The sequence below is a fragment of the Littorina saxatilis genome, linkage group LG2 (genome assembly GCF_037325665.1).
Source record: "Littorina saxatilis isolate snail1 linkage group LG2, US_GU_Lsax_2.0, whole genome shotgun sequence".
Lineage (NCBI taxonomy): Eukaryota > Metazoa > Mollusca > Gastropoda > Littorinimorpha > Littorinidae > Littorina > Littorina saxatilis.
In genome coordinates this window covers 71,265,520-71,284,227 of record NC_090246.1, presented here as the reverse complement: position 1 = coordinate 71,284,227, position 18,708 = coordinate 71,265,520, and the positions used below count along the sequence as shown (strand labels likewise).

General features: G+C 39.8%; 1 protein-coding gene across 6 annotated transcripts in view; it reads right to left on the bottom strand.

The window, feature by feature from the left end:
- Positions 1-487: 487 nt before the first annotated feature.
- LOC138959636 (ras-GEF domain-containing family member 1B-like) overlaps positions 488-18,708 on the bottom strand; it is a 148,501-nt gene continuing 130,280 nt past the window's right edge. For all 6 annotated transcript variants that reach the window (XM_070331200.1, XM_070331203.1, XM_070331202.1 and 3 more), the window contains 13 exons: positions 18,252-18,393; positions 15,249-15,335; positions 13,643-13,708; positions 13,077-13,145; positions 12,589-12,684; positions 11,995-12,097; positions 10,785-10,825; positions 9,554-9,688; positions 8,928-9,023; positions 8,508-8,564; positions 7,365-7,431; positions 6,507-6,579; positions 488-6,153 (listed from right to left, as the gene is read on the bottom strand). In XM_070331200.1, coding sequence (XP_070187301.1) covers positions 6,135-6,153; positions 6,507-6,579; positions 7,365-7,431; positions 8,508-8,564; positions 8,928-9,023; positions 9,554-9,688; positions 10,785-10,825; positions 11,995-12,097; positions 12,589-12,684; positions 13,077-13,145; positions 13,643-13,708; positions 15,249-15,335; positions 18,252-18,393 — 1,051 coding nt within the window. In that variant the 3' untranslated portion in view covers positions 488-6,134. The remainder of the gene's footprint in view (positions 6,154-6,506; positions 6,580-7,364; positions 7,432-8,507; positions 8,565-8,927; positions 9,024-9,553; positions 9,689-10,784; positions 10,826-11,994; positions 12,098-12,588; positions 12,685-13,076; positions 13,146-13,642; positions 13,709-15,248; positions 15,336-18,251; positions 18,394-18,708) is intronic.

The following is an 18,708-nucleotide window of genomic DNA, read 5'->3' as shown; positions in this document are numbered from 1 at the left end:
CAGTTTTGCATTAACAAAAATCTGCATTTGCTGCTAAATAGAATATTTGTTTACATGTATGTGTTGAGCCCAAGGTGTTCAGAGTTTTAAAGAAACTGTATTGCTTGTGCTGCTGATGTACTGACAATGTTTCTTGAAGCCGTTTGCATTTACTGACTTACTGGATGGGTATCGACTTAATGTTATTATTTTGACCACAAGTGTTCATATATGTATTCTTGAACGGTCCTGTTACTGTTTCTGACCGAAAGTGTTCACATAATTAGACCCGATATTTTTCTGACCAAAGAGTACAAAAAGTTTATCTTGTTAGCATTTTTACAAGTAATATGCATTTACTGTGAATTTTAAATCCTTGTACAGTATTGACTTGTTGCTTTGGTTTTTGCATGTTCTGGGACTATCAAAAATCTCTCTCGCTCTCTGTCTTCCCCCCCTCCTCTTTCTCTCTCACACACTCACACACACTTTACTGCAAAAATCCTGGTTGACAAGACTATAACGTCAGTTTATTACACTGAACGGACATTTCCATTTGAAGCACAGCACCAAAATATACAAATGATTCAAATTCTTCTGTTGTGACAAACATCAAAATGAATTCAACACACCCAGTGTATCCTATCCATTGGTGATAATTGATGGCTGGTTTCAAGAATCGAGGTCAACTCGATATGTACACTGCATCACTGCAAGTGATCCTCAGAGCTCTAGCATTTAATTGCCAGAGAATTCTGAGCTACTCTCACTCTTCACGCACACATACATGCATGTTCACACACAGAGACATGCATGCTGAAATACACATTTGCATACGCACATGCACTCACACACATGCTCAAACACACACACACATACACTGCTGCCCAGAACCAGTCATCCTCAATCTGCCATCTCTACAAATGTAGTCACAAATGAAATGATGAGACATGAGTGACCAGTAAGATTTACTTACCCAATTAAATTAAGTGTTTCCTAATTATTCCCTTTCTTATCAAGGGCAGGTGTGCATGTGGCTATGCCACAAGCAGGGATTCTGGCTTTATGAAAGGTGTTCTGGCAGCATTGTGCTGGAAGAAAACACAGCTCTGAAGCATTAGGGTACAGGAAACTTCAGGCAGAGAGCTTTTGGACCTCACTTGCACCCATGCAAGGGGTTTCCGTGTGAACACATTTTAGGCAAGTGCTCCTTTACTGACAAAAGTTACAATGATGTTTTTAATGGATGGACATGTCATTAGCAGCTACACAATTGTTTCAGATGCTACTTTAAGCTGCACTTTAATTGAGGTTGATACACAAAAAGCTGCACTTTGTTTCTAAAATATATGGCTACCATTTTTAGTTTTGTTAGTTTTTTTGTTGTTGCAAGTTCATTTAAAATTTAATAAGTGTATTCTGACAACTGCGTATAAAAACCTGTAAAAGTGAAGTAGCTCACATACAGCGCTCCTTATGCAGCAAATAGAATTTAGCTGGATTCTCACCCCCCCCCCTTTTTCCCTCCCTTCCCCTCTCCACACACACATGTCACACAGTATTCCCATTTCTTCCAAACAATGTTTCATTGTTCATCAATGTATTATTTGGAAATATCTGATTCTGGCCATCATACAAATTGATTCAATAAATAATTTTGCCCTGTTGTATTATACATTTTAAGACAATTTACGATCAAAACATGTGGAGAGTAATGTCTCCGAAGTGTAACTATAGTAAGCAAAGACAGTTATTCAGCTTTTTACTTTCTGTTAAGCTTTTTGCAACTTTCAGGTTTAAATGACAAACTGCATTTATGATGATGAATGTGACCTTGGTATTAGTAATGAAACGATAACAAAATTGACCATAGACTCACTGAGATGTGGCCAAATGAAAGGAGTACAGCTACCATTACAAAACAAAACAAAGTTACTGGGGCCCCTGAGACAGTGTTTAAGTGCCCCTCAACATGACATGAAAAATCAAGTCCCATCCTTTTCTCTGTCTAATGTGTATGGTCACACACACACACATATGCATGCATGCATGCAATTACACACACACACACTGTCTGTCACTGAGTCTCTCTCTCTCTCAAACTAAGACACACACAATCTCTCTCAATTAAACTCTTTCTCAGTCTAACACACACAATTCTGAGGCATGTTCTTACTAAAAAGTCACCAGTAAACCAGGATTTGGTCAGTATGAAAAGTCTTGAGACTTTGGCGCCAAAGACTGGTCCTCTACCTGCATGATCAGCTAGTGTGCCAAGAGACATGAGTGCAGCTTAAAAAAAGATAGGTTATATAACCACTGTACCATACACAGGGGCTCACATCCATGAGAGGTGGCATAGGACAAATGTCCTGGACAATGCAAAAGTGATAGGACATTTGTCCTGAACAAAAATAAATCAATAGGACATTTTTTTCGGCGGCATGTTGCTTTTTCTGAGAAAAAAAGCGAAGGGAGGCAACTGTCAACCGGCTTGGAGCATTCAGAGTTGTGACCCTTGGAAGCTCTCCTCTATAAAAAGCACATAAAGTCTCCCCAAGTTTCGTCTGCTTGGAGTGACACGCCGCTTCGCAAAACATCGATAAAAAAGCAAATCAAACTACTGTAAATTGGAAAGTTCTGACAATGTCCGGATCAAATGAAAGCATAATCGGACAATGACCTTTGTGACAAAAACAATAGGACATACGTCCTCTAGCATGAACAATGTATAGGACATTTGGAAAAAATATCTGTGTATGTCCAATGTCCGACGTGGATGTGAGCCCTTGCATACAGTGTGTATGGCTGTGTCCAATCTATTTTCTCTCAGTGATACAATAAACGTCTTTTCTCTTTTTTTCTCTCCATTTTTCCTTCTGGAGTAATTTGAAGAAAAAGTTATACACTTTTGTGATCTGATCCAACATAAACTGAGGCATGAATGTCATTTGATCCACAGAATTAATTTTTTGTTTAGGCACACAAAAAAAATAGGTGTGGTTACGGTAACATAGCCCCAAAAAATAGGGTAGGTAGGTAGGCAATCACTTTTTTTTTTTAAATTTTTTTTTCTAATGTGTACAAATTAAACCTACTTGACAGGGAAAAGTGTGCGACTCGGGCGCTTTCGCTTTCACTGCATTTTTTGCACTCGTTTTTTTTTGTTTTTGTGACAAATGTAATAAAAAGTTATAGGATCGGCCCCTAAAAATAGGGTAGGTCGGGTTACCGTAACCACACCTTTTTTTTTTTTAGGCCTTACACTGAAATGACCAAGACTGCCCTAAAGGTTGTCTTTAATTGTATGAGCCCACAGTTGACTTTGCAAAGACTTTTCACCGAAAATTACAGAAAAATCAGTTCATACAGTGAGCTTCGTGAAGTGGACTTTGCAAAGTCGACTTCACCTAATCAATAGGCTGAGGCTCTACATAAACTTTAACGAGTTTTTATGAACACTGCGATTAACTGAAGCATTAAATATCTGTGTGCATACATTAATCAGAAACGTGGAAGGTCTTGTTCTCTGTCATTGTTGTGAGGGTGTTCTTGTATTTTCCCTGAACTAGACTCTGAATCACATTTGGAATGGATTACAGAAGCAACTGAATTGAAGCAATGTTTTCATATACAGTGCACTTGATTTACAACACACTAAAGCACACAATTACAAACACTGTACAAGATTTAACAAATTCAAGCACCATTTTGTCTTTTAACAAGTCAACAATTAAATACACCCTAGCAGCTTTCTAGCTTTCAAGAGATGGTTCTTTTGGTTTTAAGTGTACACGTTTCAGGTACCACTGTACTAAAGCAAATCCGGACAGCAAAACAATGTGATGTGATTTCAGCACATCTGACTTGTACATGCTGTGAACCTTGGCACCACCACTGACGCTGCTATCACAACACACAACTAGAAATCATGTTCCTGGATATTACCACACTCAGCAATGGAACAGCTCGTCACAACATTGAAAATACTCACAAAAGCAATTGAAGACATCTTTTTATGGCTAAACAATGTACATGTACTGAAGTTTCTTCTCCCACTTCAAATATTTACTTGTCGAGGTATATCATTATCAGCCATTTTCAGCATATAATTAATAATAATGTGTGGGGAAAGGAAAGTATAAAGTACTATGTGGTTGGTGGGGGTTAAGGAGAGAGGAATACACGGATCCAGATTTAATTTCTTGGGGATGGGGGTGGGAATATCTAAGTTTGACCATATTCGGTAGGAATTATAATGCACTTTCTTTGTGCAAAACATGTTTCTGATTAAAGACAAATTCAAGATATTCCTTGGGACTTTGTCGTTAGTTAAGACAATATGTACACCTTTTGATCCTTCTGGCTCTGGTTGATAGGAGTGGGAATGCAAGTCAAGTGGGATAAAAATAATTATATGCTCCACATATCCATTTTCAAAACAACAGCTGAACAGTCATAAAAACATCTGCTTGATTAAAAAATTGCTGCAGTCAATTGTATGAAAGGTATACTAGAATGCCACCAGACTGGCCATTACTCTGTCAGTCCCACAAAGACCACTACACTGTCAGTCACGTACAGACCATTTTTGTCAGTCACAGATATAGACCAATGCTGCCGCCAGAAGAGGCTTATATGGTCAAGACGAGTCTGTATCCACAATCAGAATACCTTCCCCTGATGTTTTCTTCAATGTAATTAAGGTTTCTTTTTGAGCTTGTGCTGCAGTTGTTAATCAAGGTAATCTTTGCGTCTAGTGTCTTTACTGTGTTCAGAGTTTGACATGCATTCAGTCCCAGCTAATCCATGAGATTGGCCCAGAGTAATAGGCTAAGAGTTCTTGTTTGGTTTGATGACACAGGTGCGCACCCAAGTCCATTCTGAACACAAGTGTAATTTGTCTAACAGCTTCCAACAAATGCTCGTGTTTTGCGCAGGGCACTGAGCTGACAGTTTTCTCTTTCACATAATATTGGAGTTGTTTTTAGTCAGTCTCATGAATACAATTTCATTAATGTATATAGTTTTTGATTCTCTAATTCAATCAAGCAAACTGAAGACTAAGAATCAGATGTTGATATAAGTCACATACACAAAGTAAAAGTACAGTTTCAGGGGGAAACAAAGTTTGATCGGTACCATATTATCATTGTTTGTTGTTTTAAGTTCACATCAGATTCAGCACCATAGCTCACAAGGAGTCCAAACACACAGTTTCCAAACAAACATCACAAAGAACTGAAATGTTCAGCTGAAAGTTCACTGACTAGAATGATAATCTGGCCCTGCTATTTTGGCTGCCTAATTGTCGGAGTCTGTATCGCACATACAGAAGAGAGGCTGGTCCTTGGTATGACACAGTGATATCAGTGTTTCTCGATATGACAGAACGATATCAGTGGTATCACAACAGTTATTCTACACTCCATGGCTGCATTGTCCTCAGTACATAACACAAAATGGTATGGACGTTGCATTCTTCAAGTTCTTGTAGCTCTTGTCCTACACAACACATTGATGTCACTTTGATGTCACATCATTCTTTCCACAGTCTTTTTTGGTGGCTTCTGGTAGGCAAGACTTATACTGCCTTGAGAGCCCTCCATGGATATGACACAAAGGGCAACACCTTCAATACACACTCTCCATGTACCATGGTACAGGTTATCATAACAGAAGATGTCCTCTGTTGTAAGAAAACCTTTGTTCAGAGGTGTCCTCTTCTGGAAGGTGTCCTCTGGTGGGAGGTGTTCTCTTCTGGGAGGTGTTCCCTGAAGGGAGCTATCCTCTTCTGGAAGGTGTCCTAGTGTCTGCTTGGAGACATCCTATACTGTGAGGACTGTTCTCTCATCAAAGAGTCTTCAGCAGTTCAGGTGACTGCATTCATTGCTGCAAACCCTGTCTGCCTGACTGGTTTGCAATGAGTGAATGAAGCCACAACCATACCATGCCATTCAGTTGATGCCACATCCACAATGAAACAGAAGTCCAAATGGCTGCCACTGTACTGGCCTGTTCATAACAGCCATTCCATGAGAATGATCCAAGTCTGTGGAACGTGAGGTGAGGGATGCAATGCTGTCTTCGCTGGTGTCATGTTTGCAGCATTATATGGAAGATGTGGAAGAGGTAGACAGCCTCGTCTTTAATTGTCACAAGCCAGCCTGCGATCTGCACACAAAACAACGATACGTGTTACAGTCAGGGTTTAAACAAGTTGTTTTAATTAACAATAACATACAGTTCAATTAGAACAAGAGTGCCTTTTTGATAGATGCATGTCAAAGACGAATTTAAAGCATTGGACAGCTTATTTTCTGACACAATAGTCTTATTAGCATAGCCCTATTCATAGCACTGAAGTTTGATTTACCTCCACTTCATTCAAGTCATGATCGATGTGCTTGAGCAAACCTTTAACAAAATTGAATATAATTCTGCCTTACTTAAAACACACACGCACGCAGTGACACACACACACACACACGCACACACACACACACACACACACACTGTATACTTACTTGAGCTGCTTGTGACGTTCCCTGTCGTAGTTGTTCTCTGGCTGTTCACATTCGTATGAAGCGAGAGACAGTGCTGAAAATGCGGATATCATAATGTCACAAAATGTTTACCATATCTACGTGTTGGATTAATTAAGATTCCAGATCTGAGAAAAGATGTAATCAGAAAACTGTATTGAAAACAAAATCATACCCTAACTTCATATATACATATACACCAAGCAAATCTAAACATCAGCTACCAGGGTATATATATGACTGTGTTGAAATGTATTTCAATACTAACAAAACACATGCAAACAAAAGTACTTTACATCAGAACCAATATAATGCTGAAACCTCAATTTTAAGTCAGGTCTTGAATTTTTTGTTTGTTTGTTTGTTTGCTTAACGCCCAGCCGACCACGAAGGGCCATATCAGGGCGGTGCTGCTTTGACATATAACGTGCGCCACACACAAGACAGAAGTCGCAGCACAGGCTTCATGTCTCACCCAGTCACATTATTCTGACACCGGACCAACCAGTCCTAGCACTAACCCCATAATGCCAGACGCCAGGCGGAGCAGCCACTAGATTGCCAATTTTAAAGTCTTAGGTATGACCCGGCCGGGGTTCGAACCCACGACCTCCCGATCACGGGGCGGACGCCTTACCACTAGGCCAACCGTGCCGGTCTGGTGTGAGTGTGATGCACTCAACAAAAAACAAGGTGGAGCAGCCACTAGATTGCCAATTTTAAAGTCTTAGGTATGACCCGGCCGGGGTTGGAACCCACGACCTCCCGATCACGGGGCGGACGCCTTACCACTAGGCCACCGTGCCGGTTCAGGTCTGGAATGTGAGAAGTCAAACTTACTGGTTTCTGAGAAGACAGGCAAAGTCTGCACGTAGCTCATCACTTTGTTGTTCTTTTCATACGGACACTGCACACAGAAAATAAAACACAAACAATGTAAGCAATGTTATGCAAGATAATTTTAGGTTCTTCAGAATGGTGACTTGCTAAACAAGAAGAGCAAACGCTCGATCGAGTCACTTTCGCAGTTCTGAATATTATATGAGGCATCAGATGGACAGGAAGAAATTGCTATTCACAACACAATGAGTCACGTTCACATAAAATTTGAGCCCGGTCACTTTTATAGTTTCCGAGAAAAGCCCAACGTTAAGTTGTGTGTTGCCGAACAGAAAAGGCTAGTTATCTCCCTTGTTTTTCTGATAACGTTCGTAAAAGGCTACAGATGTAAATACTTTGATGTAAAGAATAATCCTACAAAGTTTCAATCACATCCGATGAACTTTGTCAAAGATATAAAATGTCTAATTTTTCCTTTGACGCTGACCTGTGACCTTGAAAAAGGTCAAAGGTCAACGAAACCATCGTTAAAGTGTAGAGGTCATTGGAGGTCACGACTAAACAAAATATGAGCCCGATCGCTTTGATAGTTTCCTGTCAAAGATATAAAATGTCTAATTTTTCCTTTGACGCTGACCTGTGACCTTGAAAAAGGTCAAAGGTCAACGAAACCATCGTTAAAGTGTAGAGGTCATTGGAGGTCACGACTAAACAAAATATGAGCCCGATCGCTTTGATAGTTTCCGAGAAAAGTCCAACGTTAAGGTGGTGTCTACGGACGGCCGGCCGGCCGGACGGACGGACGGCCGGCCGGCCGGCCGGACAGACTAACACTGACCGATTACATAGAGTCACTTTTTCTCAAGTGACTCAATAAAAGTGTGTCTGTTTAAGTTTTTAAAGAGGTTGATGTCACTGTACTTACAAGTTACACAAAACATGCATAATTCTTTATGCAAAATACAACATTTTTGATCAATCTTTGTCGTTACTCAGTCAGCGTCCCTCCCTTTCTCCCTCACTCTATCCCTCTTTCAAAAAGTTTCTAAGTTCTCTGTTAAACTTTGCAGTCATTCATACTTTGTTGTTCATCCATGAAATTCAATCACTCAATCAATCAATCAATCAATCAATCAATCTCACCTCAACTTGCTGCCATGCAATGAAGTCTGAGATCTGTTTGGCCAGCAACCAGCATTTCTGAAATTAAAAGCAAAAATCAGTAAACTCATGAATGACCATCTCTTACTCCGCAAACAAAACAATTGTTACCTTTAATTGTGGACATCAACTTTATTTTCTTAAAGTTATGAAGGTTTAATCTCTGAATTAAATTTAGTTTTCTGAACTCGTGTTAAGGCTGTGAGCATCCATGCGATTTGTGTCAAATTCCATTTTGAAGTGTTCAACAGAAGGTATACAAATACAACTTTATTGTCTAATATTTGGTACAAACTATAATAACGAGTGAGATTCTGTGTAGATAGCACTTAATTTAAAATGCTAAATCATAAACTAGAAACATAATTATTGCTCGAAAAGTTGCAATGTGCAGGGCAGTACCTCAAAGTTGACATTTCCGTCAGTCTGGCGGTTAGAACAGCCTTCGTTCAGGAAGTACAGATCCTTGACAAACAGGCTGAAGAAGGGTACCACAACCTGCAAAGGCAATATATGATGAGTCTTTTCATTTATTAAATATCCAAGAAACACAGAGAAGAAAACAGGTACATTGCTTAAAAGATGGCACATGAACTTCAAGTTCATTATGTACTATTACTTAAATCTTGACAACACATACCAAAAATGCCTGTCATCTTCATTGATAATATGACTTGAAGAAACCCACACCCTGCCTGCCCAAGTTTTAGCCATTAATTACATGTATATATCAACTTCTTCCTTTCAATTACATCAATGACATCGTTGCCAAAACCGGACAACATTGAGGTGTGACAAAATGAAAAAGTAGAAGTATACAACCACAAATACAGATACAGTGGAATCCCAATTTAAGACCTCCCCCCTTTCAAGACCTTGCTTTTCCAGATGTTCTATTCATAACCTCTGTACATGTTACCCCCGTTTTAAGACTCCCTCCTTCTTAAGACCTGAATTTCCCAGATCTCTTGAGGTCTTAAAAAGGGGGTTCCACTGTACTCCTCAAGATGATGTCATAATTTTCGTACCCGTTCACGATCGTTGGTTGCGCACTGTGCACGCCACATAGCAGCCTTGAGGGAGGACCGGTAGCTGCCAAAATTGTTTGACGGGTCCATCTGGTGCTCCAAGATATCAAACTTGGCCGTGTTCACCCGAGCCCACTGAAACAGGTAGAATAAGATAAGATGTATAACAAAATAAATTTAAAAAAATAGATAAAAGATAATGTATCGATTGGACATTGGATTTCCCTTCTTGAGCCATGTGACGTCAGAGGCCTACAAAACTTCATATTTGGGCGTTTCAGGTTGACCGAAACTTTAAAGGAACTATAACACACACATCATATGTTTGATTGCATGTGTGTGGGCTCGTTCAATCGTCAAAACAACAACAAAGTCAGTACATGACGTGTGTTTTGTAGCTCCTTTGAAGTTTCGGTCAACCTGAAACGCCCAGATATGAAGCTTATGTGTTTGATTGCATGTGTGTGTGCTCGTTCAATCGTCAAAACAACAAAGTCAGTACCTGAAAGCAATTCGATCGATACATAAATGTTATTTGCGTTTTTGACCAAAATATGACATTTTATACAGATCTCGATAGTCATTGTTCACCTCGACCGCTATCGCGGTCTCGGAGAACAATGACTGTCTCGATCTGTGTAAAATGTCATATTTTGGTCAAAAACGCAAATAACGTATAAGGTGTACAGAAAGAAAAGTCATGACTGTATAACCTGAATAAACCTATTTTCGCTGCCCATCCTATAGCTTTTTTCAACCGTCAAAAAAAAAAAAAGAATAAAAAGAACAAACAATGGAAAGGTAAGTTTTGGACGACCTACCTACCCCAGTGTTTTGGCCATGTAACCACAATTTTTTTTGTTTTTCTGTTGGTCTAATGTAATGTGCATTTAGGAGGAATTTTCCCAAAACAGACAGCAAAGTTTGTTCTTATTTCACCCAAAACAGTACAATATACATCTTAATCTGAGAGAAATGGAGAATTATTTTGGGTGAACTTGTCTTTCAATCAGTAAAACAAGACTTTGTTTACCTTATAAATTTCGTATAAACTACTTATGTCATTTAAAAAAAACAAAGACAACTTTTATGCAAGAGTTCTTTACATTTGGGATCAATCAGTTTTTTCCACATCATTTGTTGATTTTTTTCTCCAACCTTGTCAAAAACTTAACTCACTCTTACTTTTAACAGTGATGTTTGGACTTGTAACTAAAAATGTTAAACTTACCGTCTTCTTCAATCTTGCCACAGGGTTCATGTTTATGCCAGCTGCACAAACAGAGAGAGAGAGAGAGAAACATTATTTAAGTGACCAATAGATCATGTTATCTCAGTTAAAACAATAAATCAACTTTATTGCTATTCTTTAAATTCATCACCCAACTTGCACGCATCCAGCTAGTATGCCTGTATGGAGATGATGCAAATAATGTGAATTCCTCCAATTTGTGATAATTATGATAAAATTGTATATATAGGATTTTTAACTTTACTCCCCCCCAACAAAAAACCCAAAAACAAACAAAAACACAACAACATTTGTCTCAGTGATTTCACATTTCCTAGTACAAATAAACCAGCAAGCTCAGTGTTTATGTCACTGCAATATTGTTAAAAAAAACACCAAGTGATTGTATTAATTGGTATCTTAACCCTTACGCTGCCAATCAAAACTTGCGTATGTGCATTCCTGATTGCCAGGGAATATTGGAGTTCGGGGTGTAATAATTCACAAAAAATTCTAGTTCCAAACTGGCAGTAGGTAGGTAAGTAAAACCTATGTTATTTTTAAAGGAAATTGAACCAAGAATCTGTTTTTAGTGTCTAAACATGGAAATAATGATTAGTTTGGCTTATAATGATGTTTAAATATGAACTTTTGAAAAATCAGTCCGGCGCATCTTCCGGTGCCTGTGGATCAAACACAGGTGGCTGTTTTGCTCGCTCCAAGAAAGGATTATAATCACTATCATCTACCTGTTTGCAACGAATCGTCCGAAAGAAGATCTCCCCCTTCCCCTGTCAGTATCCATAGTCATTTGCACCCCCTGTAGCGTCAGTCCGGCTTTGTTTTTCCCTACCGTGGCCCGGTCGACTTCCACCGTTTGCCATTTTGACGAGTCGAGATTTCTCTCCCCTATCCTGTCGCCAAGGCCGAAAATAGCCTTCAGACGCAAAACAGCGTCACCATTTATGTTTATTCATGAGAATGAGGTATCCTACCAAGCCATTGGCTGCTATTTTTGTGTCAGCTGTGACATCGCACTTCTGGAAAATCCCGGAACCGTCAAGACGGGTAAACCCGTCCTAAGGCGCTGCGGCTGCACAAGTGCAGGACGGGTATACCCGTCCTAAGGCAGGCAAGTGGTTAATGATAATCTAGATTATTTTGCACATTTACACCGGTACACAATGAGGTAACGTGTTGGTACCCTTACCAATGATGGCCATGAGAGAGTTGAAGTTGCCCAGGTTAATGCACTCTTTGGCCACGTCGATGAAGTACTCCAACATGCGCACTCTGTTCTTCTTCTTCAGATGCTGAAACAGTCAAGAAAATCATTATTGTTAAGTCATTACGTACTCTGGGTATGAAGAAAGTCTTCTAAGGTCTATTGCTGCATGAACCTGAACTGAAGCTAACAATACAGAAGGACCTTTTTCTTACAGATTCAGTTCTTGTTTTTCTTTTCTAAAGACCAACGTCTTTTTGAAGCAGTCTGAACTGTGTGTGTATAGTTTTCCCCCCAGAACTTACTGTGTTCTTGTTTTTCACATTTGATGATGCAAATTTTAACTTTTCATATCTGTAACTCACTCAATCTCTCAATCCGTCTGTCCCTTCTCTCTCTCTTTACTCTTTCTACCCCCCCCCCCCCACCCCCACCCCTCCTTAGTTTTCCAATCTCAAGACCACACTAACAGCTGAGTCAGATATGCAGCTAACTCCCAATTTCCCGCTTTGCACTGACACTGTGAGTCATAGACAAAAATAGCATAATATTACAAAACAATGACACGGATCCACTTACAGAGCAAATCTCCGAGGCCACCACATAGCTGAGGTGATTGAACCATTGTACATATGACTCAAGGTTGTGTGTTGTCTTCATGTCTTCAAATTTTGTCTGCAAAAAATAAGATATACACTCATACAAAAGATGAACCAAACAAAACAAATCATTGGCATAACATATGTCAAACATTCTTGTCATGAACAATTAATTGTGTCCATGCGTTATGTTTTTGTGCGACATTGACCACATATGAATTCCTGAAATTTCTCATCCAAGATTATAATTTGTCTCTGTGTATTCTTCAACCTACCACACGCTTGAAAGGGATGGATGCAGAAACGCAGAAAAACAAACTCCTACTACCCCACCCCCCTCCAAAAAAAAACCCAAAAAACAAACCTTTAGTAGTTTCTGATTTTGATCTCTCCTAAATTGATGTTGCTCATACTTTGCTTTACACTTGAAAAAAACAACAACAACAGAGAAACATATATTCAGCTCACCCCTGATTCTATCCTGTCTTTGCAGAAGGCCTGGATGAACTCCTCTGGACCGATCATGCTCAGGCGTTCCTGGAAAACAAACAAAAAATAAATAAGATTTACCAGCACATAAAAATGCTAGAAAATGAATAAATTCCTCCAAAAAAAATTGCTTTAAAAAAAGTCAAACAAGTTTTTTTGTAGGTTCATTCCATTGATTTCACATTTTACAGTATCAGAAATGTAGTGCCAGCTGTCCATTACTATTTGATAGTTACAGTGGTTTTGCAACAGTTCCTTGAAACATCATGGCAATGAGATCTATTTTGGCTGCCTACCAGTAGCTTAACAGACCCTGTAGCTTGATCAGAATGAGCAACTGTCTATAGTCTGTAGCAAGTACTTTAGAATGCAAAGGGAAAAACATATCAATGGAATGAATCAGACCCTGAACATTCTATTGCCATTTATTTAAAAAACAAAAACAAAACAAAAACCACTCCAACAGGAAACCTCACTTTAAACCACAAATGAAACTGAAAAAAACAATGAAACAATTAATTGACAAGCTCAAAGAAATGACTTACCAGTTCAACGTGAGTCAGCTGCTGGGCCAGTACCACCGGACTGGGGCAGACCTCCATGATGTCCGTCTGAAATAATTCAAAGAATAAATCTTTAGTTTTACACTGATAATAGGACTGACCTGTATAATCTTACTTCTTGTAGTTGTAGGTCCGCGGATAACAGCAAGAAGTCACTCAACACCAGACACAGAGTGTGTTTTTTTTGTTGTTTTTTTTTCAATTTCAAAGACGGCACCAAGCAATTTCCAATTCACTCACAATCATGAACAGCTGTGTTGTTTTTATTTCAGCTTTTTTTTCATAGAGATGTCACAAAACAATGCTTAAAAAATCCACTGCTGGCAAAAATTAAGTGCGCACATAAAAACAGAAGAAAATGGCTTTTTCATGTCAGTACATAAAGTGTTAGTAAATCTACTTTCACAAAAACAAAGCAAAATATTTACCGTGGCACTCAGATCCCGAGAAGCCGGAGAAACAAATGCTAACTTGTGGTTCACATGATGTTTAGGTTTGCCATTTGAAACTCCCATGATTTTTAATCATCTAACTTGAAAATGCTGTTAGACACACAAAGTAAAACTGAAGATGTTATATTGTCACTTGCAACGTCTCTGACATAACTGACCAAGAATGAACCGCGCATGAGCTTTAATACTTCTCCCGCCACTTAACTAAAACCACAGGCACTTGTCAGCATTCATATTTTACAAAATATTTACAAATGTTTTATTTGTAGACTCAGTCTTTACAAAAACAGGAATACACAATAACATAACTTTTTTTCCTTTTGATAAAACTACTCTCCGCTAAACTGTTCCAAATATCATATTTAGCACTCAATATTCCTTGAAGAGTTCCATCAAAATGAAAAACTTTGTGTAACTGATGCAAGACGCTAAGCAGGACAGACGCCAGTAAAGCACGAGATGTCAAGCGGCTGTGTCCTCGTGAAACCAAGCAAGACAAAAACAGGAAACAATTCAGAAGTTATTGGGGCCCTATGCTGAAGTCTGAACAAGGCACTACTACCAGTCGCCCTCTCAGTGGGGACTTCCAAGCATGCATGGTTGGGCTACTAAGGCTACTCAAGAGTACTTTTCCTGCCAGTTAAAGCTCTGGTTTCCGCCATTCCTCTTTCTAGGTCTGAAGTGCCGGCACTTTCACTTTCAAACTTCTAATCGTCTGCTGCGCTGACTTGTTATATTCTGTAGTTACGGAAATTTCCAAAGAAGCTAATGTGGTTACGTAAGTCTTACCCTTGTAAAATGAAACCGAGTCATGGGATTTTAAATTCTATATTTAATCCAATGCATCTACCAGTCATCATATATTCACAAGTGAATTTTTAAACTGAGTCAGAAATTTGATAATCTATATTTATTCACATGTATCCATCATCCACATCATCATAGTTATTTTTAAATCAAACCAAAGCTTTGTCTGTTTACTTGTTCAGTAAATCCAATATGACCCGATTGTCAAAAGCCTGTCATTAATTGGGCTAAGTCGACTCCACAAAGTCGACTTTACGAAGCTGGCTGCATGATTCATTCTTGCACTAAAGTTTTGGTAAACAGTATTCGGGAAGTTGAAGATAACTTACAGTGGGTATGGCCTGTGTCTGTGACTTCTGCAGGGATTCTGTGCTGAGTCTGGTCAAAGAGTTCTCATAGGTGTCCAGCTTGGACAGCTGAAATACATAAAAAGGTACATGAGTAAAATACTTTTATTAACAGTTATACACACACATACCACTTTCATAGACAAACATGTACTCTAAGGTCTGCACGAAAATAAAGAATTATAATGTACTGGACCAAAATAAATGAGGAAGGGAGGGGACACATTCCGATAGGTATATTACTGGAATTTACAATGTAACTCTCTCCACTTATGTGCAATGCCAAATTTTCCACTTTGGAAACTGGCCATTTTTATACTTTTGATTTTTTTCTTCCATTACTCATGGAAGCCGTAGTCTCTATATTTTCATTTCATCTTCACTGACAATAAATCAGCACATTCCGCCTCACGGCCAATTGACAAACATTCAGCACTGTCAATCTCTCCTTGCCTGCCTAAACGAACTAATTGGCACCATTAACACCAGGATTCATTAGCGAAACATTTTGACGCCTGCACCTATCAACTCCATTTCTTCTTCACTGCAAAATTCATCAAATGTCCCTGATACATATCGCCTGCAGACTGGTTGCATCACAACAAGATGTGTTATCTCCTTGGAATATTCTACCCCAGGGAAAGGAGGAGAGATGGTTTCCAAATGCAACTCCTCAGCACTCACGCCTGGTGTGATATTTTTGGCAAAGTTTGTGCAAACAAAATCCATTATCAACAAGATCAAGACTTCTTTTCAATATGCTTTCCTTTCTGCACCTCTACACTCTGGATTGTAAAGGTGGTGTGAAGAGGATGGGGTGATGGGTGAAAAGGGTGGGGGAGTAGAAAAGATGGGGGAAGTGGGGTGGGGAAGTGTGAGGGTGGGGGTAGGAGAGAAGTGGAAAAGGCAGCAGAGAGGGGATGAAGAGTGCATGTGGTGTAAAGTTTAACTGAGCTTGCAAGGGTTATCGTCAAGGCATGCATACACACACACACGCAGACACACACGCTGACACACACGCTGACACACACGCTGACACACACACACACACACAATCGTCCTCTGCTTGACTCTGGCCGGCAGGCTAATATGATCTCTCTGCACATCTAAAACACTACATTCTCCAGATAAGAGAATTATGGGTTTTTTAATCACTACATACAAATAAACGGTTGTATCACATTACCTTGAAGATGCAGTGTATAAGAGATAAGTATGTTGCCTGTGGTGATGTAGGTGTTTTAATAGATATATAAGGATATAACGTATGATTAGTTTTGCAGAAGATAAGGTTTCTACGCTGTGTGCCCTACTTCTTCCTATCTTTCAAGGTTCAAAAGATGTACGTGCATGCTACTGCTGAGATGAAGTTTATTTCACTCAGCAGGGCTGCTGCTAGCTTGCATTCAAACAGGTGGAACTTTTGGGTCCAGATCAATGGACAGATTGTGTTCATCACATACACACACCCATACACCCACACACACACACACCTTAAACTCTCTGTGTCCCTCGGTATCTGTCTGTCTGTCCCTCTCTCTCTCTGCACCACCCTCCCCCCCCCCCCCCCCCCAAGAGGGGAAGGCTGGGGTGTCACTCGGATGCTTCCTGTTCTTCAACCGCTCCCCTAACCCCACTAACTGACCTCCTTAAAAATAGGACGATAGACTAGAATCCAATAATTCCTATTATTAACATTTTTAAATTTTGGGGTTGCACTCTCTCGTTTCCGTTGCGACGATAACCTAAAAAGGTTCCTGCAATGTACCGATCCTGATCCCCCCCCCCCCCCCCTTTTTCTTGCCCTCATAACTCTCTCTCACTCCTTTTTTCCCTCCCCCCCCCCTTCCCCCCACCCTATCCAGCCTTGATATCTTCCAGCAAACACATCATTGAATTACAAAACAGGAACTCAAAACAGGCAAAGGTATTAACAGCTCCCACTTTGACAGTGCTCACAGACAGTTTTCTGTGTACACCAGCAAACAGAAAAGATGGTACGCTAAAGTTAAACTGGGTTAGTGAAGGCACGAGCAGAAATAGCACTCAAGGCAGTGACCGTGAGCTGGAAAGAGGAAGGGATAACTTAAAGGCACAGTAAGCCTCCCGTAAACCATCGCATCACAGAGCTCCCCGAGCGTCTAAATACAGTACAAGCATACTTCCATTTGAACGCTCACCGAACGGGAACATCCTGGCTGCTTTCTGTCGAGCGTGAGACATTTTCAAAGAATTTATTTTCGTAGACTTGTTCCGTTAACAACAACGGCGCCTCGTTTTTGCGCTAGACCTAACTTTTAAAATCTAAATAATAAATTGACAGCTTGTTACACAAACATTCTTTAATCATAAAAGAATTCGTTTTTCATCAAGACAAGATCAGAACAATTCGAAGTTGTGAAAGTTTAAAAAAAGAAAAGCCCGGAAGCAGGGTCACGCAAGGGTCGTAGCAGACGACGGCCGGTTTATCAGTGCAAATCGCCGTTCCTCTCAACAGTCAAAAGCCATCGCTAGAGTTCTTGTGAACCACAGCCGTTGTTTCGTGCATAAAAAAAACCGTGCTATTGTAGATAAGCTCACGTCGAGTCGCATTCAAATGACTAACTATGACGACTGCATTGTGAAAAAGGAAAACTGGATCACACGGGTTCACGATGGCTCAGGGGTAAGATAAACCACGCAAAAATAAATTCTTTGAAAATTGTTCGCTCTTTACGGAGGGCACCTAGGATGTTCTCAATTGGTGAGTGTTTAAATGAAATGGTGTTTTTACTGTGTGTAAAAGCCTGACCGTATCTGTGATGGTTTACGGGAGGCTTACTCTGCCTTTAAGAAAGAAGAGGATCGAGTTGACTGACGTAAAAGTAAGAGAAATGAGACTGAGATGTCGGGTGCTGAAAAGGGGAAGGGGATTTTAGCAGAAGAATGAGCCCCCCCCCCCAAAAAAAAACAAAAAAAAAAAGAAAACACAGAGATGCCGCTTACCCTGGTGAGCAGTGCATGCATGACGGCACTGATGTCTTTCCGCAGTTCAGGGTAGATGGAGATCACCCTCTGTGTCAGGTCACGCATGTGCTTCATCATTCGCTCATCACGGAAATCGTACGGAAACAACTCTGTCCATTCACTGTTACGAAAGAAAACAGTATTTAAAATACATCACAGAAACTAGAAGAGGCTGGGAGGAAAGGTGTAAGAAAAAAAGTCTAATGAGCTGTCAAGAATCGTTAATGGAAATCACAGACCTCGTAGAAAAAAACCGCACACAAAACACAAAAAAACATCAAAATTGCCCAAGGTTGAAAAAGCATAAAGCCTCATGGGAGCGATCACCAAACAAAATTAAGAATTACAAGCTACAAGAGGTCATACACTTGATTTCTACACCAGACAACAGCAGCATTCTTACACAGTATTGGAGCAAACTTCTAGAGAAGCCTTC